Here is a 27,802-nt window from a genome sequence, read left to right as displayed (position 1 = left end):
TTGGCTAATTTGTTGGCAAACAGTTATTCATAATATTCCCTTAGTTTTTTATATCTGTAAGGTTGGTAACAAAGTACCAATTTCATTTCTGATTTTAGTAATTTGTCTTGTTTTTTCCTTGGTCAGTCTAGCTAAAGGTATGTCAATCTGTGAATCTTTTCAATGAATCAGCATTTGGTTTTGTCGATTGTCTCCAGCTTTTCTATTTTCTAATTCATTTATTTCTGCTCTAATCTTATTATTACCTTCCTTTTGCTTGCTTTGGATTTAATTTGCTCTTCTTTTTCTACTTTCTTAGCATGGAAGTTTAGGTTATTGATTTGAGTTCTTTCTTCTTTCTAATAAGCTTTTCCAGCTCTGAATTTCCTTCTAAATATTTCTTCCCATAGGCTTTAGGATCTTGTGTTTTCCTTTTCATTTATCTCAAACTGTTTTCTAATTTCCCTGGTCATTTTTTCTTTGATCCATTAATTATTTAGGAGTTTCTTATTTAATTTCTACATATTTGTGAATTTGCCAAATTTCCTTCTTTTATTGATTTCTAATTTCATTCCATTGTCATCAGAGAACTTTATTTTAATCCATTTAAATTTATTGAGACTTGATTTATTGCCTAACATATGGGTCTATCTTGTAGAATGTTCCATGTACATTTAAGAAGAATATATATTCTGTGTATTCTGCTGTTGGTAGGTGGAGTCTTCTTTATATGTCTGTTAGGTCTAGTTGGTTTATAGTTGGTTCAAGTCCTCTGTTTCCTTATTGATCTTCTATTTAGTTATTTTAACCATTATTGAATGTAGAGTATTTAAGTCTCCAACTATTATTGTTGGGTTTTGCTTCAGATAGGACTTTGTTGTTAGATATACTTACATGTTTCTAATTGTTATATCTTTTTCACAGATTGACCCTTTTATCATTGTAAAATGTCTTGTGTCTAGTTACAGTTTTGAGTCTTAAAATCTATTGTGTCTGATTAACATAGCCACTTCGGCTTTCTTTCGGTACTGTTTGCATAGTATATTTTTTTTCCATGAGGCGCTCTTGATATATCTTTTCCCTTCCCTATGCTTTCAACCTGTTTGTGTCTTTGAATCTAAAATGAGTCTCATTAGACAGCATATAGTTGGATCATATTTTAAATCCATTCTGCCAGTTCTCTGGCTTCAATTATAGTATTTAATCCATTTAAAATTAATGTAATTACTAAAAAGGTAGGATTTGCGTCTGCCATTTTGCTCTTTGTTTTCTATATACTGTAAGTTCCATACATACGAACCTTCAAGTTTTGAACTTTCAAAGATGCAAACGTGTGTTCCATCAGCGTCAGGCATGAGTGAAATTGCAGCTTGCCCTCCGTCTCCTATTGCTGGCGATCCTTCAGCTCTACTGTCTCCCACCTCCTCTCCCTCTTCCAGTCAGTAACTCTTCTTGCCTGTTCACTCGATGCCAGCCCCTGTATGCCAGCTGTTGTACTGTACTACTGTACTTTTCAAGGTACTGCACTGTAAGATTAAAAATGTTTTCTTGTTTTCTCCTGTATGATTTAAAAGACAAGACTAGAGTTACATGAAAAATATATTTATGCTTTTATATGTACCAACATAGTTAAATACATATTTACCAGTGTAGTTACCCTAACTAGTGCTATTTATTTCTTAATGCAGACTTGAGTTACTGTGTAGTGTCCTTTCATTTCAGCCTGAAGGACTCCTTGTAGTATTCCATATAGGGAAAGTATGGTTGTGACAAATTCTGTTTTTGTTTAGTGAGGAACGCCTTAATTTCGCCTTATTTTTTTTATTTTTTATTTTTTGGCAGTGCTGCACTGCCTGTGGGATCTTAGTTGCCCAACCAGTGCCCCCTGCAGTGGAAGTGCAGAGTCTTAACCACTGGACCACCAGGGGAGTTCCTCTCGTTCATTTTTGAAATAACATTTTGGTGGCTATAGAATTCTTGACTGATAGTCTTTTTCTTTCAGTGCTTTGACTGTGTTATCTTACTGCCTACTGGCCTCCACAGTTTCTGATGATAAGTCACCTGTTACTCTTATTGAGGATCCTTTTTATGTAAGGAGTCACTTCCCTGTTTTTGCTTTCAAGATTCTCTCTTTTTGGCTTTCAGTAGTTTGATTATGATATGTCTAGGTGAGGATCTCTTTGAATTTATTACACTTGGACTTCGTTGAGCTTCTTGGATGTGTAAATGTTTTTCATTATATTTGGAGAGATTTCACTGTTATTTCTTCAAAATTATAGTGTCTTTCTTTTTCTTCTCCTTCTGAGACTTTCATTATGCATATGTTGGTATGCTTAGTGGTATCCCACAGGTCTCTGAGGTTCTGTTCATTGCTCATTATTTTTTCTTTCTTTTCCTCAATCTAGATAATCATAATTGATCTGTATTTAAGTATGTTGATTCCTTCTTCTGCCTGTTCATATCTGCTGCTGAGCCCCTCTAGTGAATTTTTCATTCTGGTGACTGTACTTTTCAACTGCAGAATTTCTGTTTGGTTCTGTCTTTTAAATAATTTCTATCTCTTTATTAATCATCTCTGTTTGGACATTTTTCCCATACTTTCCCTTAGTTCTTTTAGACATGATTTCCTTTAGTTCTTTGAACATGTTTAAAATCGCTAATTTAAAGTCTTTGTATAGTAAGTCCAACATTTGGGCTTCCTCAGGGATAATTTCTTTAATTTTTATTTTTAAAAATTTTTTTAGAATTGAAGTATAGTTGATTTACAATATTGTGTTGATTTCTGCTGTACGGCAAAGTGATTCAGTTATACATATATACATTCTTTTTTATATTCTTTTCCATTATGGTTTATTACAGGATATTGAATATAGTTCCCTGTGCTATAAGTAGGTCCTTGTTGTTTATCCATTCTATATATACTAGTTTGCATCTACTAATCCCAAACGCCCACTCCATCCCTCCCCCACCTTCCCTCCGCCTTTGCAACCACAAGTCTATTCTCTATATCTGTGAGTCTGTTCCTGTTTCATAGATAGTTTCATTTGTGTCATATTTTAGATTTCACATGTAAGTGAGACTATGTGATATTTGTCTTTGTCTGATTTACTTCACTTAGTATGATAATTTCTAGGTTCATCCATGTTGCTGCAAATGGCATTATTTTGTTGTTTTTTATGGCTGAGTAGTATTCCACTGTATATATGTACCACATATTCTTTACCCATTCATCTGTCAGTGGACATTTAGATGGTTTCCATGTCTTGGCTATTGTGAACAGTGCTGCTATGAACACAGGGGTGCATGTGTCATTTTGAATTATAGTTTTATCTAGATATATGCCCAGGAGTGGGATTGCTGGATCATATGGTAATTCTATTTTTAATTTTCTGAGGAACCTCCATACTGTTTTCCATAGTGGCTACACCAACTTACCTTCCCACCAACAGTGTAGGAGGGTTCCCTTTTCTCCACACCCTCTCCAGCATTTGTTATTTGTAGACTTTTTAATGATGGCCATTCTGACTGGTGTGAGGTGGTACCTCACTGTAGTTTTGATTTGCATTTCTCTAATAATTAGCGATATTGAGCATCTTTTCATATGCCTATTGGCCATCGGTATTTCTTCTTTGGAAAAAAGTCTATTTAGGTCTTCTGCCCATTTTTGGATTGGGTTGTTTGGTTTTTTTGTTGAGTTGTATGAGCTGTTTGTATATTTTGGAAATTAAGTCCTTGTCAGTCGCATCATTTGCAAATATTTTCTCCCATTCCATAGGTTGTCTTTTCATTTTGTTTATGGTTTCCTTTTGGCTGTGCAAAAGCTTGTTAGTTTGATTAGGTCCCATTTGTTTATTTTTGTTTTTATTTCTATTGCCTGGGGAGAGTGACCTAAGAAAACATTGGTAGGATTTATGTCAGAGAATGTTTTGCCTGTGTTCTCTTCTAGGAGTTTTATGGTGTCATGTCTTAATGTTTAAGTCTTTAAGCTGTTTTGAGTTTATTTTTGTGTATGGTGTGAGAGTGTGTTCTAACTTCATTGATTTACATGCGGCTGTCCAACTTTTCCAACACCACTTGCTTTTTCCCATTGTATATTCTTGTCTCCTGTGTTGAAGATTAATTGACTAGGTGTGTGGGTTTATTTCTAGGCTCTGTATTCTGTTAGATTGATCCATGTGTCTGTTTTTGTGCCAATACCAGGCCATTTTGATTACCGTAGCTTTGTAGCATTGTCTGAAGCCTGGGAGGGTTATGTCTCCTGCTTTGTTCTTTTTCCTCAGGATTTCATGGATAGTTTCTATTGACTGCTTTTTTTCCTCCTGTGTATGGATCATACCTTCTTGTTTCTTTCAACATCTCATAATTTTTTGTTAACTTTTGGACATTTTAAATAATAAAATGAACGTCAAATTTACCCCTTCCTAGAGTTTATTGTTTTGTTTGCTTGCTTAGTGATTTTCTGAATTGTGTAAAGTCTGTATTCTTTGTCCTGTGTGGTCACTGAAGTTTCTGTTCAGTTAGCTTAGTAACCAGCTAATGATTAGACAGAGCTTTCTTCAAATGCCTGAAACCTGTAATTCTCACAGTCTTTACCAAGGGGCTTTGGCACTCATCCAGGCAGTTTCCAGCTCCACCTTAGCCTTCATGTCAGTGCTTGCCCAGAGCTTACCTTGAAAGGTAAGCCTGAGGTGACAGCTTAGGCCCTTCTCAGGACTTTTCTTTTTTTGTTTTTTAACATCTTTATTGGAGTATAATTGCTTTACAATGTTGTGTTAGTTTCTGCTGTATAACAAAGCGAACCAGCTATACGTACACATATATCCCATCCCTCTTGTGTCTCCCTCCCAACCTCCCTATCCCACCCCTCTGGGTGGTCACAAAGCACTGAGCTAATCTTCCTGTGCTACGCAGCTGCTTCCCACTAGCTATCTATTTTACATTTGGTAGTGTATGTATGTCCATGCCACTCTCTCACTTCGTTCCACCTTACCCTTCCCCCACCCGTGTCCTCAAGTCCATTCTCTACATCTGCGTCTTTATTCCTCTCCTGCCCCTAGGTTCATGAGAACCTTTTTGTTTTATTTTGTTTTTAGATTCCATATATATGTGTTAGCATATGGTATTTATTTTTCTCTTTCTGACTTACTTCATTCTGTATGGTAGACTCTAGGTCCATCCACCTTACTACAAATAACTCAATTTTGTTTCTTTTTATGGCTGAGTAATATTCCATTGTATATATGTGCCACATCTTCTTTATCCATTCATCTGTCGATGGACATTTAGGTTGCTTCCATGTCCTGGCTGTTGTAAATAGTGCTGCAATGAACATTGTGGTACATGACTCTTTTTGAATTATGGTTTTCTCAGGGTATATGCCCAGTAGTGGGATTGCTAGGTCATATGGTAGTTCTATTTTTAGTTTCTTAAGGAACCTCCATATTGTTCTCCATAGTGGCTGCATCAGTTTACGTTCCCACCAACACTGCAAGAGGGTTCCCTTTTCTCCACACCCTCTCCAACATTTATTGTTTGTAGATTTTTTGATGATGGCCATTCTGACCAGTGTGAGGTGATACCTCAGTGTAGTTTTGATTTGCATTTCTCTAATGATTAGTGATGTTGAGCATCCTTTCATGTGTTTGTTGGCAATCTGTATATCTTTGGAGAAAGGTCTATTTCGGTCTTTGGCCCATTTTTGGATTGGGTTGTTTGTTTTTTTGATATTGAGCTGCATGAACTCTTTATATAATTTGGAGATTAATCCTTTGTACATTGATTTGTTTGCAAATATTTTCTCCCATTCTGAGGATTGGCTTTTCGTCTTGTTTAGGGTTTCCTTTGCTGTGCAAAAGCTTTTAAGTTTCATTAGGTCCCATTTGTTTATTTTTGTTTTTATTTCCATTTCTCTAGGAGGTGGGTCAGAAAGGATCTTGCTGTGATTTATGTCATAGAGTGTTCTGCCTGTGTTTTCCTCTAAGAGTTTTATAGTGTCTGGCCTTGCATTTAGGGCTTTAATCCATTTTGAGTTTATTTTTGTGTATGGTATTACAGGGTGTTGTAATTTCATTCTTTTACATGTAGCTGTCCAGTTTTCCCAGCACCACTTACTGAAGAGGCTGTCTTTTCTCCACTGTATATTCTTGCCTTCTTTATCAAAGATAAGTTGACCATATGTGTGTGGGTTTATCTTTGGGCTTTCTATCCTGTTCCATTGATCTATATTTGTGTTTTTGTGCCAGTACCATACTGTCTTGATTACTGTAGCTTTGTAGTATAGTCTGAAGTCAGAGAACCTGAGTGCTCCAGCTCCGTTTTTCTTCCTCAGGATCGTTTTGGCTATTTGTGGTCTTTTGTGTTTCCATACAAATTGTGAAATTTTTTGTTCTACTTCTGTGAAAAATGGTAGTTTGATAGGGATTGCCTTGAATCTGTAGATTGCTTTGTGTAGTATGGTCATTTTCACAATGTTGATTCTTCCAATCCAAGAACATAGTATATCTTTCTGTTTGTATCATCTTTAATTTCTTTCATCACTGTCTTATAGTTTTGTGCATACCGGTCTTTTGTCTCCTTAGGTAGGTTTATTCCTAGGTATTTATTCTTTTTGTTGTAGTGGTAAATGGGAGTATTTCCTTAATTTCTCGTTCAGATATTTCAGATATCATTCCTTTCAGATATCATTAGTGTATAGGAATGCAAGAGATTTCTGTGCATTAATTTTGTATCCTGCTACTTTACCAAATTCATTGATTAGCTCTAGTAGTTTTCTGGTAGCATCTTAGCATCTTTAGGATTCTCTATGTATAGTATCATGTCATCTGCAAACAGTGACAGTTTTACTTTTTCTTTTCCAATTTGGATTCCTTTTATTTCTTTGTCTTCTCTGATTGCTGTGGCTAAAACTTCCAAAATTATGTTGAATAATAGTGGCGAATGTGGGCAACCTTGTCTTGTTTCTGATCTTAGTGAAAATGGTTTCAGTTTTTCACCATTGAGAACGATATTGGCTGTGGGTTTGTCATATATGGCCTTTATTATATTGAGGTACGTTCCCTCTATGCCTACTTTCTCAAGAGCTTTTATCATAAATGGGTGTTGAATTTTGTTGAAAGCTTTTTGTGCATCTATTGAGATTATCATACAGTTTTTATCCTTCAGTTTGTTAATATGGTGTATATATATTGATTGATTTGCATATATTGAAGAATCCTTGCGTTCCTGGGATAAACCCCACTTGATCATGGTGTATGATCCTTTTAATGTGCTGTTGGATTCTGTTTGCTAGTGTTTTGTTGAGGATTTTTGCATCTATGTTCATCAGTGATATTGGCCTGTAGTTTTCCTTTTTTGTGACATAGTCGTCTGGTTTTGGTATCAGGGAGATGGTGGCCTCATAGAATGAGTTTGGGAGTGTTCCTACCTCTTCTATATTTTGGAAGAGTTTGAGAAGGATAGGTGTTGGCTCTTCTCTAAATGTTTGATAGAATTTGCCTGTGAAGCCATCTGGTCCTGGGGTTCTGTTTGTTGGAAGATTTTTAATCACAGTTTAAATTTCAGTGCTTGTGATTGGTCTGTTTATATTTTCTATTTCTTCCTGGTTCAGTCTCGGAAGGTTGTGCTTTTCTAAGAGTTTGTTCATTTCTTCCAGGTTGTCCATTTTATTGGCATATAGTTGCTTATAGTAATCTCCAATGATCTTTTGTATTTCTGCAGTGTCAGTTGTTACTTCTCCTTTTTCATTTCTAACTGTTGATTTGAGTCTTCTTCCTTTTTTTCTTGATGAGTCTGGCTAATGGTTTATCAATTTTGTTTATCTTCTCAGAGAACCAGCTTTTAGCTTTGTTGATCCTTGCTCTTGTTTCCTTCATTTCCTTTTATTTCTGATCTGATCTTTATGATTTCTTTCCTTCTGCTAACTTTGGGGTGTTTTTTGCTCTTCTCTCTCTAACTGCTTTAGGTGTAAGTTTAGGTTGTTTATTTGAGATGTTTCTTGTTTCTTGAGGTAGGATTGTATTGCTATAAACTTCCCTCTTAGAACTGCTTTTGCTGCATCCCATAGGTTTTGGGTCATCATGTTTTCATTGTCATTTGTTTCTAGGTATTTTTTGATTTCCTATTTGATTTCTTCAGTGATTTCTTGGTTATTTAGTAGTGTATTGTTTAGCCTCCATGTGTTTGCTTTTTTTTCACAGTTTTTTTCCTGTAATTGATATCTAGTCATAGCATTGTGGTCGGAAAAGATACTTGATACAATTTCTATTTTCTTAAATTTACCAAGGCTTGATTTGTGACCCAAGATATGATGTATCCTGGAGAAGTTCCATGAGCACTTCAAAACAAAGTCTATTCTGTTGTTTTGGGATGGAATGTCCTATATCAGTTAAGTCCATCTTGTTTAATGTGTCATTTAAAACTTATGTTTCCTTATTTATTTTCATTTTGGATGATCTGTCCATTGGTGAAAGTGGAGTGTTAAAGTCCCCTACTATTATTGCGTTACTGTCGATTTCCCCTTTTATGGCTGTTAGCATTTACCTTATGTATTGAGGTGCTCCTGTGTTGGGTGCATAAATATTTGCAATTGTTATATCTTCTTCTTGGATCGATCCCTTAATCATTATGTACTGTCCTTCTTTGTCATTTGTAATAGTCTTTGTTTTAAAGTCTATTTTGTCTGATATGAGAATTGCTACTGCAGCCTTCTTTTGATTTCCATTTGCATGGAATATCTTTTTCCATCCCCTCACTTTCAGTCTGTATGTGCCCTAGGTCTGAAGTGGGTCTCTTGCAGACGGCATATATATATGGGTCTTGTTTCTGTATCCATTCAGCCAGTCTGTGTCTTTTGGTTGAAGCATTTAATCCATTTACATTTAAGGTAACTATCGATATGTATGTTCCTATTACCATTTTCTTAATTGTTTTGGGTTTGTTATTGTAGGTCTTTTCCTTCTCTTGTGTTTCCTGCCTAGAGAAGTTCCTTTAGCATTTGTTGTAAAGCTGGTTTGGCGGTGCTGAATTCTCAACATTTGCTTGTCTTTACAGCTTTTAATTTCTCCATCAAATCTGTATGAGATCCTTGCTGTGTAATCTTGCTTGTAGGTTTTTGTCTTTCATCACTTTAAATATGTCCTGCCAGTCCCTTCTGGTTTGCAGAGTTTCTGCTGAAAAATCAGCTGTTAGCCTTATGGGGATTCCCTTGTATGTTATTTGTTGCTTTTCCCTTGCTGCTTTTAATATTTTTTCTTTGTATTTAATTTTTGGTAGCTTGATTTATATGTGTCTTGGCATGTTTTTCCTTGGATTTATCCTGTATGGGACTCTCAGTGCTTCCTGGACTTGACTGACTATTTCCTTTCCCATATAAGGGAAGTTTTCAACTATAATCTCTTCACATATTTTCTCAGACGCTTTCTTTTTCTCTTCTTCTTCTGGGACCCCTATAATTTGAATGTTGGTGCATGTAATGTTGTCCCAGAGGTCTCTGAGACTGTCCTCAATTCTTTTCATTCTTTTTTCTTTATTCTGCTCTGTGATAGTTATTTCCACTATTTTATCTTCCAGGTCACTTATCCGTTCTTCTGCCTCAGTTATTCTGTTGTTGATTCCTTATAGAGAATTTTTAGTTTCATTTATTGTGTTGTTCATCATTGTTTGCTCTTTTGTTCTTCTGTGTCCTTGTTAAACGTTTCTTGTATTTTCTCCATTGTATTTCCAAGAGTTTGGATCATCTTTACTATCTTTACTCTGAATCGTTTTTCAGGTAGACTGCCTGTTTCCTCTTCATTTGTTTGGTCTGGTGGGGTTTTTACCTTGCTCCTTCATCTGCTGTCTACTTCTCTGTCTTCTTCTTTTGCTTAACTTACTGTGTTTGGGGTCTCCTTTTCTCAGGCTGCGGGTTCATAGTTCCTGTTGTGTTTGGTGTCTGCCCCCAGTGGCTAAGGTTGGTTCAGTAGGTTGTGTAGGCTTCCTGGTGGAGGAGACTTGTGCCTGTGTTCTGGTGGATGAGGCTGATTCTTATCTTTCTGGTGGGCAGGACCGCATTGGTTGTGTGTTTTGGAGGATCTGTGAACTTATGATTTTAGGCGGCCTCTCTGCTAATGGGTGGGGTTATGTTCCTGTCTTGCTAGTTCTTTGGCATGGGGTGTCTAGCACTGGAGCTTGCAGGCCGTTGGGTAGAGCTGGGTCTTAGCGTTGAGTTGGAGATCTCTGGGAGAGCTCTCACCGATTGATATTACGTGGGGCTGGGAGGTCTCTGGTGGTCCAGTGTCCTAAACTTGGCTCTCCCACCTCAGAGGCTCAGGCCTGACACCCGGCCTGAGCACCGAGACCCTGTCAGCCACATGGATGCTGTTCATTAAAAGTTCATTAAGTCAGTCAGACAAAGACAGATATCATATGATGTCACTTATATGTGGAATCTCAATGACCTGGATGCCGGAGGCCCATGGTTCTGGAGTCGTCCTCAGGAGTCTCGCACACGCCACGTATCAAGCAAACCTCAGTCCTCTTGTACGCCTGACCCCCACAAAACTCCGAGTGACAGTGAGGTGGGGCGTCTCCCAGTAGCATGGTCAGGTGGCGGGAAACTGGGTCCGGCACCGAAGTCATGCTGGTGTGGAACCGCCTCGGCCGGAGCCGGACAGCCTGGGCAGCAAACTGCACTGCGCATGCACAGGCCGCAAATCTCTCTCCTTCCAGAACCAGCGCCCCCTCAGGACTTTTAGTGAGCATGCCCACAGTCTAGGTTTCCAGGAATATGCTGGAGCTTTTCAAACCCCCTGTGTACAGCTCATTCACCAACTTTTCCTTTTAAGTTATTTTAGTTAGCCTATTGTTTGCCCAACTGTTATCCACTGCCTTAGGCAGCCTTGATGTTAAACATTTGCCTCTGCTTATTTTTGACAAATAACTCCCAGGGAAAGGCTGTTCACAATGTGTCAGCTCCAAGTCAGGTCAAATAAAGACAGTCTTGTGAGGGTGGTCTTCCAGGGAGCTACTAGACAGGTCAAATAATGTCAGTTCTCTGGGAATGGGGCTTTGAAAGAGTTCCAGTCCTTTTCTACTCCTTTCAGTGTCTATAAGGGTGCTGGTTTACAGGCTGTGATTACAGGCTGCTGATTTTCAAGGTTACCGCAGACTGGAGGAGGGGGAAATGCGAATAGGGCAAGTTAAAACACCGTGAAGTACTGCTGTTCCTACCAAGATTCAGTTACTTTTCTTGAATAAATGTTCCTCAGATTGCTGCAAGCCTTTGGTTAATTTCCAGAGTTCTGAAAAGTTATTCTGAAGATGTTTTCCACTGTTATTGTTTCTTTTACAGAGCAGAGAATTTTGAGAGGTCCTTATTCCACCATTTCTCTGACATCCCTTTTCATTTGTTTTTGCTTCAAAGTTGTTTGTTTTATCTTTAGAAATAGAAGAGACAGTATGTTTGAAGGGAAGTAAGACCTAGATTCTGTTTCAGCTATGTGAATGACATTTTCTTTGAAAATTTTGGCCTCAGTTTTTCCATCTGCAGAGGAGGGGTGCAGATGCATCTCCCCATCAACCTATAGTGCTCTGTGGACTAAATGCTATTATGTATGTGGAGGTGCTTTGGTCCCTTTGGAAGAAAAACACTTAACTTCTTCAAGGCTTTATGATTGCTACTTCCAGTTCTGCTTCCCATTGTGTGTCCTTGATCAAGCCGCTGAACCAGTTGCTTCTGTTTCTCTTTCCCATCCCACCCTCGTCTCCTCCTCTCTCTCTTTTTAAAGAAGAGACAGTGCTCATACTCCCCATAGACATGCCAGTGAATTTAAATTGCTTTAAATGTCTTTAAAATTACTTGAAGTTGTTCAGAAAAAAACTGCTGTTATTTTCAGTTTGACAGGAAATTAGATTATTTTGCACATATGCATTATATTTTAATGCAGTCTTGAATATGTGATTATTGGAAGTTTTTTAATATTACCCACACTACTAGAAATAGAGTTTTGAAACCCCCAATAGTCCTTTATATGCCCCCGGTTTTTTTGTTCAAGTACCTCTCTAGCTTCATCAAATGCACTTCTCTGTGGAAAGTGGTTAGAACTCAAAGTTTATTTTTTTAATTGTGGTGAAATATACGTAACAGAAAATTTACCATTTTAACCATGTTTGAGTGTACAGTTCAGTGGCATTAAATACATTCACATAGCTGTACAATGCAATGTATGTATCTCTTTTTGAAAAATATAGATTCCATAGTTCCCTGACCGTATTTGCTTTGTGAACCAATATTGTTATTACAATTAAATAGTGTGGACTGTACTGTTTTTTGGTCATTCATTTTGTAGGAAGCCATGAGTTTTATAGAACATGGTAGGTGTTGCTTTCATTGGTCCTGCTTCCTGACCTAATTTCATTTCTGAAAACAACCTAAATAACCTCATTGTTCATACACAACCCTGTTTAACTTTCATGTCTTTTGGTGGTGCAGGTTGTAATGCCGGCAGAAATTAACTCAGGGACCGCCGCGTCAAGAGGATTGTATCAACCAGCAACAATCTTTATGGGCCGCCAAGTGTCAGCCGTCTCAGGCGTTGGAGATTTCAGTACAGAGCAGAAATCTCCCCAACCCACAAAGAACTTTTCAATTCCTGACCCACATTCACACCAACAGACAGCCCGGAGCAGTAATGTGACAGACAGCTATGTAGTACAAATTCATAGTGACACACAGTGCTTAAATAAGTCTGACAGAATAGATGGAAAGACATCTCTTCAGATGGGTGAGAAAACGCCAGTCACAGCCAGCGCGTTGTCTGAGGAGGAACAAACTCATTGCTTGGAGATAGGAAGCAACGCACGTCAGGGCAAGAGTAATTTATCTGAAGGCAGAAAGTCTGCCGAACTCCATTCCCCATTACAGGAGAGATTAAGTCCAGAGAACAGAACCACTGATTTAAAGTGTGACAGTTCCAGCAGATCAGAGGGATCAGAGGGAGAAATACTGACACGGGAGCATATTGAAGTCGAGGAAGAAAGAGCCAGACCGCCAGTCTCTCTGCCGTCAGGCTCAGAATACAGTGCATCTGAAATCGAGTGTTCTCAAGAGAAGCATCCTGCCTGGGAAGCTTCCTCAGGTGGGGTGAGAGGCTGAAATGGTTTGCTGATTTTTGTTGGTATTTAGTTTTTTGGGTGGTGATGGTCTTATGTAAGAATACAAAATACTGTCTAATTGTATCTGTCAAAAAACAAAGTAGTGACTTTGCTAACAAATTCCATTCTAATGAGTTAACTATGTACATGGAAATATTTTTGCGAGCAAATTCTCTGATTTTTAAACCCACTGTGGTATTTTAAAAATATTTTTCATGGGTCTTAAAATACTGTAGTTCGCTGTGGATTGTTTATACACGTCTCTAACAGATGAGCAGCTCTGCTCTGGGAGGTAGGACGTCTCACCCCTGCTACCGCCTGAAGTCAGTGATCAGTAATCTGTTCATGTCCCCGTTACAGATCATCCTCCTCGCCGGGACCCAGAGGCACAGGAGCCCTGCAGAAAAATGTGGGAAGAGCAGGAGGAGGAGAGTGAGAGCAGCAGCAGTGACCTCACAGTTTCTGTAAGTGAAGAGGATCTGATTTTAAGGAGTCCAGAACCACAGCCAAATCCGGGTGACATGGTGGAGGAAGAAGATGGAATAGAGGCCTTAAATTTAATTCACTCCAAGCAAGAAAGAGATGCCCCATCCACTGAAAAACATAATTATATTTTGCAAACCCTGAGCTCTCCAGATTCAAAAAAGGAATCCTCCACTAACTCGCCAACAAGAGAGTAAGCCATTCAATTTTTTTCATTGTTCTGTTTTTAGTTATAGACATTTTTAGAGACCATTCCACTGGGAGTATATTATTGAACACTCAGCCATGAATGTATAAGTTCCTTAAGTCTCATAAATAGTCTTTTAGATAAGGACTAATTTCTTTTCTTCTTTTCTTTTTTTTTTATGAAATAGCTTTAAAAGCCTGAATATCATTGAAATCATGGTGATTGGCAGTTTATAATTATATCTAAAGAATCCCTGGTTAATTCATAAGTCATTCCCCCCAGCCCCTACCCACCATCCTTTTGGAAAATCAGTCATTTTGGAGTTGTAATAACACAGGTGACAAACACTTAAACTTCCTAGGAATTCAGCTTTTGAGACTAAGAACTTTGTATCTAATTAATTTGCTTAATCCTTCTATCCCTTGCCAGAGTGTCATTTTCGTCATACAATTAAATATGCATTAATAAGTTTTTGTAATTATATATCTAAGGCAGCTTTCATTTTCTGAATGTAAAAGTGAGGACGTTGGAGTCTTTAAGGGTAAATAGGAACATCGGTGTTATATATTTTGAACACTTATAATATCCAAGTCATAAAAGCTCATATATGATTTTTTTACTGTTGATCGGAGATAGTGGAATTGTAGAAAACATGGAAACCGTTGAGAACCAATTCTGCAATAAAAGTAGCACAAATAGCATCAAATCTCTTAGGGATACAAGGAACTTAAGTACACAATCCGAGGTAGAGCTCGCTGTTTAAAATGAGGATACCAAGGCCAGGGGCATAGGAGTGGCACATAGGCCATGGGGGCAGACCCTCCACACAGCCTTGCCGACCCCACCCCACCCCCAGAATGTTGTTACACTATGATACCATCTGTCTCTCTCTTTCCAACAGTCCCAGCAACAGTGAAAAGCCAGGCGGGTGTTCTTGTATGCATAGGTTCATGTTCTCTTTAAAGCACCATTGAACCTTTTAATATATTGCCTCTTACCACTCATTACCTACTTACGGTGAAAAGTTTAATTTATAGTCTGATTGCCTCCAAACTGATGTTCAAGACATACTTATTAAGAGCATCCACGTACAAAGTATTTGCGCTGTGGATGGAAGAACCAACGTGGTTCTTGTCCTTGGGAGACTGGCTTTATTGCAGAGGCAAGCCAGATGGGTTTTTCCAGTAATAATACTTCTCTCTCATCGAGGAAATACGGGTATTACATACTATTAATACATCATTAGAAACTTTATTACTAAAAAGAGAATGTTTCTATTTTAGGTTTGTATTTGCAGGCTTCTTTTTATAGTTCATTGGACAAGTTCATTGGACAAGTTAGTATTTTGGTAGGCTAACTGGAGGACTAGTGTACTTACCCAGGACTCAGTCCTTTTCTGAGATGAAAAAAGTTGAGTGTGTATAGAATTAAGAACCTTCTATGTCCTATTCTCCTATGAGAATGACTGTTTCCTGTGACCCTAAAACCAAGCTCCTTGAAATGTTGGGATATAGTTTTCCAAAAGTTGTTGGAAAATAGGGGCATTTGGGGAATTTTTGAAAGTTTGTTTTAATAGAATGCCCCCGGAATGAAAGGTCAGTCAGCAGTGGTGGTTTTCTGTGTCCGTGTTACCAAATTTGAGTCTGTTGACTTTCTGTGGTGAAAGTCCTCCCCAGGCATAGATCGATGCTGGTTTTAAATGGTGCTGGCTAGCTTGCCGACTCCCCACTGCTCTTGAGGGGCCTGCATTCTCTTCTTCCCTCTCTAGCATTTGCTCTTCTTCTTTGCTCAGAGGGTTGATTATTAACCTGAGCCTGTGACTTCATACTTACAGAGTACCGCTCTGACCTCAGAGGTTCTCAGTTTACTTTAGGATCTGTTGAGGGCCTGGAGAGAAATTACTAGAAGGGATTTTAGTTAACAGAGGTGAAGAGGTGGAACAAAGGAAGACACACAGAAGGATTTGAACAGGAAACTGGAACCTCTGATTTGATGAGAGTGATGATGATGACTTCAGACACACCTGGGAGATACTGCAGTCTGGTTCCAGGACACAATAAAACGAGTCTCATGAGAAGGCAAGTCACACGAATATTTTGGTTCCCCAGTGCGTCCATGTTGTGGCATGTTTCAGAACTTCATTTATTTTTATGGCTGAATCATAGTCCAATGTATGGATAAACCACATTTTATTTATCAACTCATCTGTTGATGGACACTGGGGTTGCTTCCACCTTTAAAAGCCAAGTGACTTTGAGAAGCTTCATGGCCTGCTCCCATGGCTACCTCCAGATGCTGAGCATGTGATTCATGTACGTGAGCTGACCCTCCATTGCAAGCTGCAATTAACTCTTCTCAGAAGAACACTTACTACAATGAAGCTGCCCAAAAGAAATGTTGAAAAGGAGGCCCTTGAATCTTTTATTTTCTTAAGGAGTGAGTAGTTTGCTACAAATGTCAGTACAAAGCCCCATGACTTAAAACACCAGACATTTATTATTTGTCATGTGACAGGTGGTTGGCCCGGTGTCAGTTGGGGCCACAGGGATAACTTGGCCACTTGTCCCTCATCTGGGAGATTAGTCCAGCCTCAGTCACCTGGTAGAGGTAGCAGAGTTCCCAAGACAGCAAGAGGGCAAGGCCAGTGCACAGATGCTTAAGTGTCTGCATCATGTTTGCTAATGTCCCATTGGCTAAAAACATTCACAGGGCCCAGCACAGTGTCAGAAGGTAGATAAAGACAGCCCATCTCTTGATGAGGAGTGGCAGAGTTGCGTTGCAAAGGATGTGTATCCAGGGATGAGAAGTTTATCGTCATTTTTTGTAACCCACCACTGTACTTTAGGACAAATTCAAATAAAGATAAGCTTGATGTGAGTCCAAAGGGTCAGGAAAGGTTTTATACAGGTGTTGATGCAGCATCTTAAAGGATGTGTAGGTTTGAATAAGGAGGAGGGAAAGGGGTGGATTAGGTCTGAAGGAAGAGTGCAACTAGGAACGCAGGTACAGAGAACACAAGGGGGAAGGGGGCAGGCAGAGGGTGTGGCTGAAGGCTTATCCATGAGGGGTTGTCAGAGTGGAGGTTTGAAATGTCTCCTGGCACATGGTTGAGAAAGGCCTTGAGTATCCAGTTAATGTATTTAGAGTTATCTCTATGTTTTGCAGAATTGTTGAAGGCTATTTTGAGAGAAGGGGGTAGTATGGTGAATCACTTGATTTAAGAGAATTAATCTGATGTTAGTTTCATCAGGATGACTTACCCATGAGGTAGCCAGAATTCTGAGATGGCCCCCGAAATTCCTGCCCCTGGTGTACACCTGTATGATCCCCTCGCCTTGAGTGTGGGCAGGACAGTGAGGGTGGTGGAGCTGCCTGCCGTGATTAGGATGTCATATGACAGAGATGAAGAATTTTGCAGATAATCAAAAGGACTTATCCAGATTGGACCTGATGTAAGTGGATCAGGCTTTAAAAAGAACGGGCTCAGAGATTCAAGGCAGCTGAGATATTACCTGCCATCTTGTGGAGGCCACGTGGCAAGAAGTGGTGTGCAGCATCTGGGAGCTGAGGACCTCAGTCCTTCCGTCATAAGGAACTGAACTCTGCCAGATACCAGTGAACCCGGAAGAGGACCCTGAGTCTTAGATGAGATTGCATCCCAGCCGACACCTTGATTTCAGCCTCGTGACACTGAGTGGAGACCCCACTAACCCATACCCAGACCCCAGACCCCTGGGAACTGTGAGATAAATTTGTGTTACATGCTAAATTTGTGGTAATTTGTTATGTAGCAATAGGAAAGTAATACAGTTGAACTGGAATCAAGGATTATAACTTTGCAAGGATTGTATGGGTAGAAGTCGCTACACATAACAGGCTGAATCAGATGTGTTCAGGGTCCAGTGTGGGAGCACATGATGACAGGGGATCGGAGTGAGCAGCCCAGCAGCCAGAATAACCTGTGCTTTCCCTTCCCTGTACCCTCACCATCTGAGCAGGTGCCTTTTCACACAGGGCCCCATGCAGGTGAGCAGGGATGGAAGGGGGTAGACAGGTAGGGACCTAGAAAAGTGGGTGTGCACATCTGTATTAACCAACAAGCTGTTTCTCACGCAAACATTATTTCTCTGGTTCTTTCTCTAGTGAATGTAGCAATGTATTGAGAGTTTTTTGTTTTGCTCTGTTTTGTTTACAAATGCGTAATGTCATAGATCCACCTTTGCAATGTCATCCAAAGTAGTTTTACTGTCTAAAAATTCCCTTTGCTCCATCTACTCATCTCTCTTTCCTCCCCATCACCCAAACCTCTGGTAACCACTGATTTTTTTATTGTCTCTGTAGTTTACCTTTTCCAAATGTCATGTACTTGGAGTTAGACAGCATGTGGCCTTTTCAGATCGACTTCTTTCACTAAGCAGTATGCATTTTAGATTCCGTCCTGTCTTTTCATGGCCTGATAGCTCATTTCTTTTCAGTGCTGAATAATATTCCATTATCTGGATATACCACAGTTTATCCATTCACCTACTGAAGAACATCTCTGTGGCTGCCACTTTTGGGCAATTATGAATAAAGCTGCTGTGGACATCCATGTGGAGGTTTTTGTGTAGACATAGGGTTTCAACTCATTTGGGTAAATATACCGAGGAGCGCAATTGCTGGAGTGTATGGTAGACTATGTTTAGCTTTGTAAGAAACCCCCAAATTGTCTTCCACAGAGGCTGTACCATTTTTATTCTCATGAACAATGAATGAGAGTTCTTGTTGCTGTACATCCTTGTCAGCATTTGGTGTTGTCGGTTTTCTCGATTTTAGCCATCCTAATAGGTATGTGATGATATCTTGTTGTTTTCATTTGCAATTCCCTGATGACATATGATGTTGAGCATCTTTTCATGTACTTATTTACCATTCATATATCTTCTTTGGTGAGATGTCTGTTCGCATCTTTTGCCTATTTTTTAATTGGGTTCTTATTTTTATTATTGAGGGTTTTTTTAAAAATAAATTTATTTATTTATTTTTATTTTTGGCTGCGTTGGGTCTTTGTTGCTGCACACGGGCTTTTCTCTAGTTGCAGCGAGCAGGGGCTACTCTTTGTTGCGGTGCATGGACTTCTCATTGGGTGGCTTCCCTTGTTGCAGAGCACAGGCTCCAGGCACGTGGGCTTCAGTAGTTGTGGCACTCGGGCTCAGTAGTTGTGGCTCACGGGCTCTAGAGTGCAGGCTCAGTAGTTGTGGTACACGGGCTTAGTTGCTCCGTGGCATGTGGGATCTTCCCAGACCAAGACTTGAACCCGTGTCCCCTGCATTGGCAGGTGGATTCTTAACCCCTGCGCCACCAGGGAAGTCCTTATTGTTGAGTTTTAAGAGCTCTTTGTATATTTCAGATACAGCTCCTTTATCAGAGAGATAATGTGATTTTCAAATATTTTCTCCCAGTCTGCAGCTTGTCTTTCCATTTTCTTGACAGTGTCTTTTTCAGAACAGAAGATTTTGTTTTTGCTTTATTTCTTTTTTTAAGCCACTCTAGGGGTGGCCGGCACCAGCAGCAAGTTCCACCACTGCTGCTGGTATGAGCTACTCAAGGCACCAACCAGCCATCTTGAGAGCCCCAGAAGTTTTCATTTTAATAAAGTCCAGTTTATCAGTTTTGTCCTTGCATTGTGTATTTGGTATTGTATCTAAAAATCATCACCGAATCCAAGGTCACCTAGATTTCCTCTTATGTTATCTTCTAGAAATATTATAGTTTGGCATTTTACATTTAGATCTGTGATCATTTTGGTTAATTTTTGTGAAAGATATAAGGTCAGTGTCTAGATTTATTTTTTTTCATGTGGATATCTTTTTGTTCCAGTACCATCTGTTGAAAAGACTGTCCTTTCTCCATTGAATTGTCTTTGCTCCTTCATAAAAGAACAGTTGACTATATTTGTGTGCATCTATTTCTGGGCTCTGTATTGTGCTCCATTATCTATTTGTCTGTTTCTTCACCAATACCATACTGTCTTGATTATGGCTGCTTTATAGTAAATCTTGAAGCTGTGAAATGTCAGGTCTCTGACTTCATTTTTCTTCAGTGCTGCATTGGCTGCTCTGAGTCTTTTCACCTTCCCTATAAATTTTAGAATCTATTTGTCACTGTCGCACCAAAAAAAATAACTTGCTGGAATTTTGACTGAAGTTGTATTGAATCCATAGATCAAGTTGGGAAGTGCTGACGTCTTAACAGTGTTGAGTATTCCTATGCATGAAATTGGAATATCTCTCCATTTATTTAGATGTTGATTTCTTTCATCAGTTTTGCAGTTTTCTTCTTGCAGTTCTTGTACATATATTGTTAGACTTATTCTTAAGTACTTCTTTTTTTGGTGCTAATGTAAATGGTATTTTGTTTTTAATTTTAAATCCCAATTATTCATTGCTGCTGTATAGGAAAGGAATTGACTTTTGTATATTAACCTTATATCCTGCAACATTGCTATAATCATTGATTAGTTCCAGGGTTTTGGAGTTTTTTGGTTGATTCTCTGGCATTTTCCACATAGACAAGCATGCCATCTTTGATTAAAGACAGTTTTATTTCTCTTTTAATCGATGTCTTGTATTTCCTTTTTCTGTCTTATTGTATTAGTTAGGACTTCTAGTACAGTGTTGAGTAGTAGTGGTGAGAAGGGACATTCTTGCCTTGTTCTTGATGTTATAGGGAAAGAATCTTGTTCTTCCCCATTAAGCATAATGTTAGCTGTAGGTTTTTTGTAGATGTTCTTTATCAAGTTGAGGAAGTTCCCTTCTGTTCCAGGTCTGAGAGTTTTTTATCATGAATGAATGTTGACTTTTTCTTATGCTTTTTCTATACCTAATGATAATGATCATCTGATTTTTCTTCTTTAGCCTGTTGTGATGGATTTCATTCATTAATTTTCAAATGTTGAATCAGCCTTCCATGCCTGGGATAAAATTCATTTGGTCATGGTGTATAATTTTTTTATACATTGATGGAGTCAGCTTGCAAATATTTTGTTAAGGATTTTTGCATCTATGTTCATGAGAGATACTGATCTGTAGTTTTCCTTTCTTCTGATGTCTTTGTTTTGGGTATAAAGGTAATGCTAGCTTTATAAAATGAGTTAGGAAGTATTCCCTCTGCTTCTGTCCTCTGAAAGAGATTGTAGAGAATTGGCAGTATAATTTCTTCTTGAAATATTCAGTAGAATTCACCAGTGAACCCAACTGGACCTGGTGCTTTGTTTTGGAAGATTATTATTGATTCAGTTTCCTTAACATACATGGTTCTACTCATATTACCTACATCTGTTTGTGTGAGATTTGATAGATTGTATCCTTCAAGAAATTGGTCCCTTTCATCTAAGTTAAGAAATTTGTGAACGTAGAGTTCTTATTACTCCTTTATTATCCTTTTAATGTCCATGGGATCAATAATGATAGTCTCTTATTTCTAATATCTGTGTCTTCTCTCTTTTTTTCTTGGTTAGCCTGGTGTTATAGACTGAATTTGTTTGTGTCCCCAAAATTTATATGTTGAAGCCCCAGTTCCCAAGTGACTATATTTATAGATAAGATCTGTGAAGAGGCGATAAAAAGTTAAATGAAGTCATAAGGGTGAGGCCCTAATCCTGTAGAGGTGGTGCCCTTGTAAGAAGAGGAAGAGACACCAGAGCTCTTCCTTCTGTGCTATGTGAGGACACAGAAGGGGGCCAATCTGCAAGTCTCACCAGGGACCAAATCAGTCAGCACCTTGACCTTGGACTTCCCTGCCTCCAGAATTATGAAAAATAAATTCCTGTTGTTTAACACAGTTTGTGGTATTTTGTTATGGCAGCCTGAGCAGACAAATACATCTGACTAGAGGTTTATCCATTTTGGTTTGTTGTTTTGTTTCTTTTTTAAATAACCAGCTTTTTGCTTTGTTGATTTTCTTTTTTGTTCTCTTGTTTTCAATTTCATTGGTTTCTGCTCTAAATTTTATTATTTCTCCTGCTTGCTTTGGATTTAACTTGCTCTTTTTTCTTGTTTCCTAGGGTAGAAGCTTTGATTATTTATTTTAGATCTTCTAAAACATGCATTTAATGTTATAAATTTCCCTGTAAGCACTGTTTTCACTGCATCTCATAAATTTTGATAAATTGTATTTTCATTTTCGTTCAATTCAAAATATTTTAAAATTTCTGTTAAGACTTCTTCTTGACCAGTGTGTTATCTAGAAGTGTGTTGTTTAATCTCCAAATATTTTTAGATTTCCTGTTATCTTTCTGTTATTGATCTTATTGTGATCTGAGAGGATACTTTCTATGACTTTTGTTCTTTTAACTTTGTTGAGGTGTGTTTTATGGCCCAGAATGTGGTTTATCTTGGCAAATGTTCCATGTGAGCTTGAGAATAATGTGTATTTTGCTGTTGTTGGATGAAGTGTCCTATATATGTCAGTTAGATCAAGTTGATTAATGGTGCTCTCCAGTTCAGCTGTATCCTTGCTGACTGTTTACCTGCTAGATACATCAGTTACTGGTATAGGTGAGTTGAAGTATTCAATTTTAAGAGTGGATTTATCTTTTTCTTCTTGCAGTTCTACCAGTTTTTGCTTATGTATTTTGATGCTCTGTTGTTGCATACATACACATTAAGGATTTCTATGATATTCCTAGGTGTGCTGTTTTGGGTGTTTATCCTGCTTGGTGTTCTCTGAACTTCCCGGATCTGTGGTTTGGAAAATTCTCAGCCATTATTTCTTCAGATATTCCTTCTGCTCCTTTCTCTCTTTTTTCTTCTAGTATTCCCATTACTTTTGTAAGTTTTGTAAGAGATTTCCAAACTGTCTACCAAAGTGGCTGTAGCATTTTGCATTCTTACCAGCAATGAATGGGAGTTCTTGTCGCTCCACATCCTCACCACCATTTGGTGTTATCAGTGTTCTGGATTTGGGCCATTCTTAGCATTGTGCAGTGGTATTTCATTGTTTTATGTATGTATGTATGTATGTCTGGCTGTGCTATGTGGCTTGTGGGATCTTAGTTCCCCGACCAGGGATCGAACCCATGCCTCCTGCAGTGGAAGCATGGAGTCTTAACCACCAGACCACCAGGGATTTCCCCTCATTGTTGTTTTAATTTGCATTTCCCTGATGACATAGGATGTGGAACATCGTTACATATGCTTATTGACTGTACGTACATCTTCTTTGGTGAGATCTCTCTTAAGGTCTTTGGCCCAGTTTTAGTTGAGCTGTTATTTTTCTTATTGTTGAATTTTAAGAGTTCTTTATATATTTTGGATAACAGTCCTTTATCAAACGTGTCTTTTGCAAATATTTTCTCCCAGTATGTGGGTTGTCTTCTCATTCTCTTGGCGTTATCTTCTGTAGAGTATGAGTTTTTCCTTTTAATCAAGTCCAGCTTATCAATTAATTCTTTCACGGATCCATGCCTTTCGTGTTGTATCTAAAAAGTCATCGCCATATCCAAAGTCATTTAGGTTTTCTCTTATGTTATCTTTTAGGAGTTTCATAGTTTTGTGTTTTACGTTTAGAACTGTGAACCGTTTTGAGTAAATTTTTGTGAAGGGTATAATGTCTGTGTTTGGATTCTTTTTTTTTTTTTGCATGTGGATGTCCACTTGTTACAGCATGTTGATGAAAAGTTAACTTTTGTGGGGGTGGTTATCTTTCATTTGAAGATTTTTTTTTATTGAGATATAATTGACATATAACTTTATATTAGTCTCAGGTGTACAACATAATGATTTGATATTGGTATACATTGCAAAATGATCATCACAGTAAGGCTAGTAACATCCAACACCACACAGTTAAAATTTTTTTTATTGTGAAAATTTTAAGGATTTACTCTCTTAACAGCCTTCAAATATATACTACAATATTATTAACTATAGTCACCATGCTCTATGTTACATCCCCAGAACTTATTTTATAACTGGAAGTTTGTACACTGTACTGCCTTCACCCATTTGGCCTCCTCCCACCCTTTGCCCACCTCTGGCAACCACCAAACCACCAATCTGTTTTCTGTATCTATTAATTGAGTTTTTTTTTAGATTCTACATATAAGTGAGATCATACAGCATTTGTCTTTCCCTGACTGATTTATTTCACTTAGCATAATGCCCTCAAAGTCCATCCATGTTGTCACAAATTGCAGGATTTCCTTCTTTTTTATGGCTGAATAATATTCCATTGTAAATATATAGCACAATTTCTTTATCCACTCATCCATCACTGGACACTTCGGTTGCTTCCATATCTTGACTATTGCAAATGATGCTTCAGTGAACCTGGGGGTGTGTATATCTCTTCAAGTTAGTGTTTTCATTTCCTTCAGATAAATACCCAGAACTGGAATTGCTGGCTCATATGGTAGTTCTATTTTTAATTTTTTGAGGAACCTCCATACTGTTTTCCATAGTGGCTGCACCAATTTACATTCCCACCAACAGTGCACAAGCGTTCCCTTTTCTCTCCCTTTTCTCCTTGCCAACACTTGTTATTTCTTTTCTTTTCTTTTTTTTTTTTTTTTTTTGTGGTATGCGGGCCTCTCACTGTTGTGGCCTCTCCCGTTGCGGAGCACAGGCTCCAGACGTGCAGGCTCAGTGGCCATGGGTCACGGGCCCAGCCACTCCGCGGCATGTGGAATCTTCCCAGACCGGGGCACGAACCCGTGTCCCCTGCATCAGCAGGTGGACTCTCAACCACTGCGCCACCAGGGAAGCCCTTCTTTTCTTTTTGATGATAGCAGTTTCAACGTGTAAGATGATATCTCATTGTGGTTTTTATTGCGTTTCCCTGATGATCAGTGATGTTGAGAACTTTTTCTTGTACTTGTTGGCTATCTGTATATCTTCTTTGGAAGGATGTCTATTCAGATCCTCTGCCCATTTTTAATCAGATTGTTTGGGTTTTTTGCTGTTAAGTTGTATGAGTTCTTTATATATTTTGGATATTGACCCCTTATCAGACATGATATGCACATATTTTCTCCCATTCAGTAGGTTGCTTTTGTATTTTGTTGCTGACTTCCTTTGCTGTGTAGGATTTTTTTAGTTTGATATCGTCCCACTTGTCTATTTTTGCTTTTGTTGCCTGTGCTTTTGGTGTCATATCCAAGATATCTTTGCTAAGACCAGTATCAGGTAGCTTTTCTCCTGTGTTTTCTTCTAGGAGTTCTGTAGCTTCAGGTCTTACATTTAAATCTTTAATCCATTTTGAGTTGATTTTTGTATGGTGTAATATAAGGGTCCAACTTTGTTCTTTTGCATGTAGCTATCCAGTTTTCCAACACCATTTGTGGAAGAGGTTGTCTTTTCCCCACAGTGTATTTTCTCCATCGTGACACTCTTGTCGAAGATCATTTGGCTGTATGTGCATGGCTTTATTCTGTTCCATTTGTCTATGTCTGTATTTATGCCAGTACCATGCTGTTTTGATTACTGTAGCTTTGTAATATGTTATAAAACAAGAAAATGAGTCCTCCTGCTTTGTTCTTTTTTCTCAATATTATTTTGGCTATTCAGAGTCCTTTGTGATTCCAAATGAATTTTAGGATTGTTTGCTATTTTTCTGTAAAAAATGCCACTGGGAGGTTGAGGGATTGCATTGAATCTGTAGATCATGTTGGGAAGTATATACATTTTAACAGCATTAAGTCTTCAAACCCATGAACACAAGTTGTCTTTCCATTTATTTGTGTTTAATTTCTTTCAACAGTGTTTTGTAGTTTTCAATGTGCAACTTGCCTCCTTGGTTAAGTTTATTTTTAAGTATTTTGTTCTTGTCTTTTTTTTTTTTTAACAACGTAACAGGAGTAACAGTTTTTAAAAAAATATTTATTTATTTATTTGACTGCGTTGGGTCTTAGTTGTGACATGCGGGATCTTTAGTTGCGACATGCAGGATCTAGTTCTCTGACCAGGGATCGAACCCGGGGCCCCCTGCATTGGGAGCACGGAGTCTTAACTGCTGGACCACAAGGGAGGTCCCTATTTTGTTCTTTTATGCTATTATAAATGGGATTATTTTCTTAATTTCCCCTTTAGATTGTTCATTGTATAGAAATGCAACTGATTTTTTGTGTGTTGACTTTGTATCCTGCAACTCTACTGAATCATCATACTATAAATGTGTTTTAAAGCCATGGGCCCTGAGAGGACCGTTAGGAAGTAAGCATACATAGGAAAGCAGCCCAAGGCCTGACTCCACAGTCAAGGTCAGGAAGATCAGAAGGAACCAGAAAAGGAGTCTGGGAGGAGTCTGCAGTGAAGAGTGAGGAGAACTGAGGGCCAGGCTTGTGCTATAGATGCCAAGTAGAGTGTTTTAAGTGGGGTTTAGAGAGATTAAATAACCTTCCTAGGGCACACAGCTGGCTGGAGGTGCAGGTGACGTCCAGCCTGGAGGGCACATGCCAGAATTCATGCTCCTAATTTCTGCGCTCTGCCATGCAAATCACAACCATGACGGTGGTGGTGTTCCCTTCAGTAGCACCAACTCTGTGCCAGATACTGTTGTGAGAGCTTTATTTGTAATAACCCATTTATTCCTATCACCATCGTCATTTTATAGAGGCGGAAACTGAGAAACAGAGAGGTTGTTCAGAGTCACAAAGTGGCTCAGTGTGCTTTGAACTCAGCCGTCTGGGTCCAGAGTCTGCATTCTTAACTGTCTGCCAGTTATTCTCTCCACTGCCTACGTAACTGGAGTGTCATCAAGGGTAATATTTCATAAGGTTGAATAAGGAAGCTCAAGAAACAAATAGATTCTTTAATTAGAAAAAGAAAAGAAAACCAAGCAGCGGCAGTTTGACCTTTGGCTCTGTGCATATTGATTTTTGTGCCTTCCAGCCTCAAATAAGCTGATGAAGTGCTATGTACCTTTCTTCCAGCTTGAACAAAGTACTTGCCGAGTTGCTTTGTTTTTTCTCCCCCTGGAGCATGCCTGAAAGCTAAATCTAATACTGCCTTTTAAGTTAAGTCAAATGAAAGCCTTGGTTTCTCAAGGTCCTAAAAATGCGATCACATAGATTGAATCTCATCCAGTGATTTTAATTTAGCCCCTCTCAGAAATTAAATATAGGAAGGAAATTCTTGCATCTGAGAAAGACTTGCTGGTGGAAATCATGTTGCCTGGAGTAATAGGTTACAACCAAATTCGTTGGAATTTACCCAGCGTTCACTTTTAGAGGAGCTGGAAGCACACTGATAAATGCAGTGTTCCTTCTGATGTGATGGCACCTTCAGATAGCTGTTCTCAGTTGTTTTTTTCTTCACTGTCGCTTGTTTTTCCTGGACATGACCTCTGCCCCTCAGTACAGGTGCTCCCCTGAGCTTTTTCTTGCCACTCCACATATTCTGCCTTTTGTTCTCAAAGTAAGGCTGTGCAATACACTTCTGGAAAAAATAATCCTGTGCCGGGGTGGGGGTGGGTTGCACAGTGCATCCCCTTCACGTTCAACCTGGCACTTCATTCTCCAGTCTTGCCTGTGCCTCTCCTGTTAGCTCATCTGTTTTGATCTGAAAAATCTGAGACTTTTCTTATGTTTGTTTTGGTTTAAATTTTTAAAGTCCATAACCAGGTTTTCAAGAGGGCAGTAATCCTGAGACGTGATTGTCAGCAGAGTAGGCAGTAATTACAGCCATTATCACCTGGTGTGTATACAGATGTTAAAAGAACTCTCCATTGGCCAGCCTCAGCCTGGTGTCCCACCTTTGCCAGCCATCTCATCACAGGCTGCTGGCCTCAGTCAGAAGAGGTGACCTGGAGCGAAGGCAGTGTGGGGAATGCTGAGAAGCACTTGCAAAGGTTACAAAAGAGCTGCTTTCACCAGCAAGACAGGTCTGCTGATGAAAATTTCCTCCATTTTTGTTTGCTTACTTATTCCAGTTCTTAAATGCTTATATGTATATTCAGGTTTTCATGTATTTTGAGTCAGTTTTGAAAATCTATAGTGTACTAGAAAGAGATCCATTTTCTAAGTTTTCAAATTTGTGGGCATATTTT

The 27,802-nt window shown here is 38.8% G+C and overlaps 1 protein-coding gene across 3 annotated transcripts in view; it reads left to right on the top strand.

Annotated features, from left to right (window-relative positions):
• Positions 1–27,802, top strand: part of KIZ (kizuna centrosomal protein) — a 113,811-nt gene that overhangs the window by 30,393 nt on the left and 55,616 nt on the right. For all 3 annotated transcript variants that reach the window (XR_004483595.2, XM_033429408.2, XM_033429407.2), the window contains exons 5-6: positions 12,446–13,091; positions 13,468–13,783. Coding sequence is in view for 2 of the 3 variants with exons in the window: in XM_033429408.2 (XP_033285299.1) it covers positions 12,446–13,091; positions 13,468–13,783 (962 nt within the window). In the remaining variant the exon portion in view is untranslated. The remainder of the gene's footprint in view (positions 1–12,445; positions 13,092–13,467; positions 13,784–27,802) is intronic.

Source organism: Orcinus orca, chromosome 16 (genome assembly GCF_937001465.1).
Source record: "Orcinus orca chromosome 16, mOrcOrc1.1, whole genome shotgun sequence".
NCBI lineage: Eukaryota > Metazoa > Chordata > Mammalia > Artiodactyla > Delphinidae > Orcinus > Orcinus orca.
This window is presented reverse-complemented; position numbering and strand designations above follow the sequence as displayed.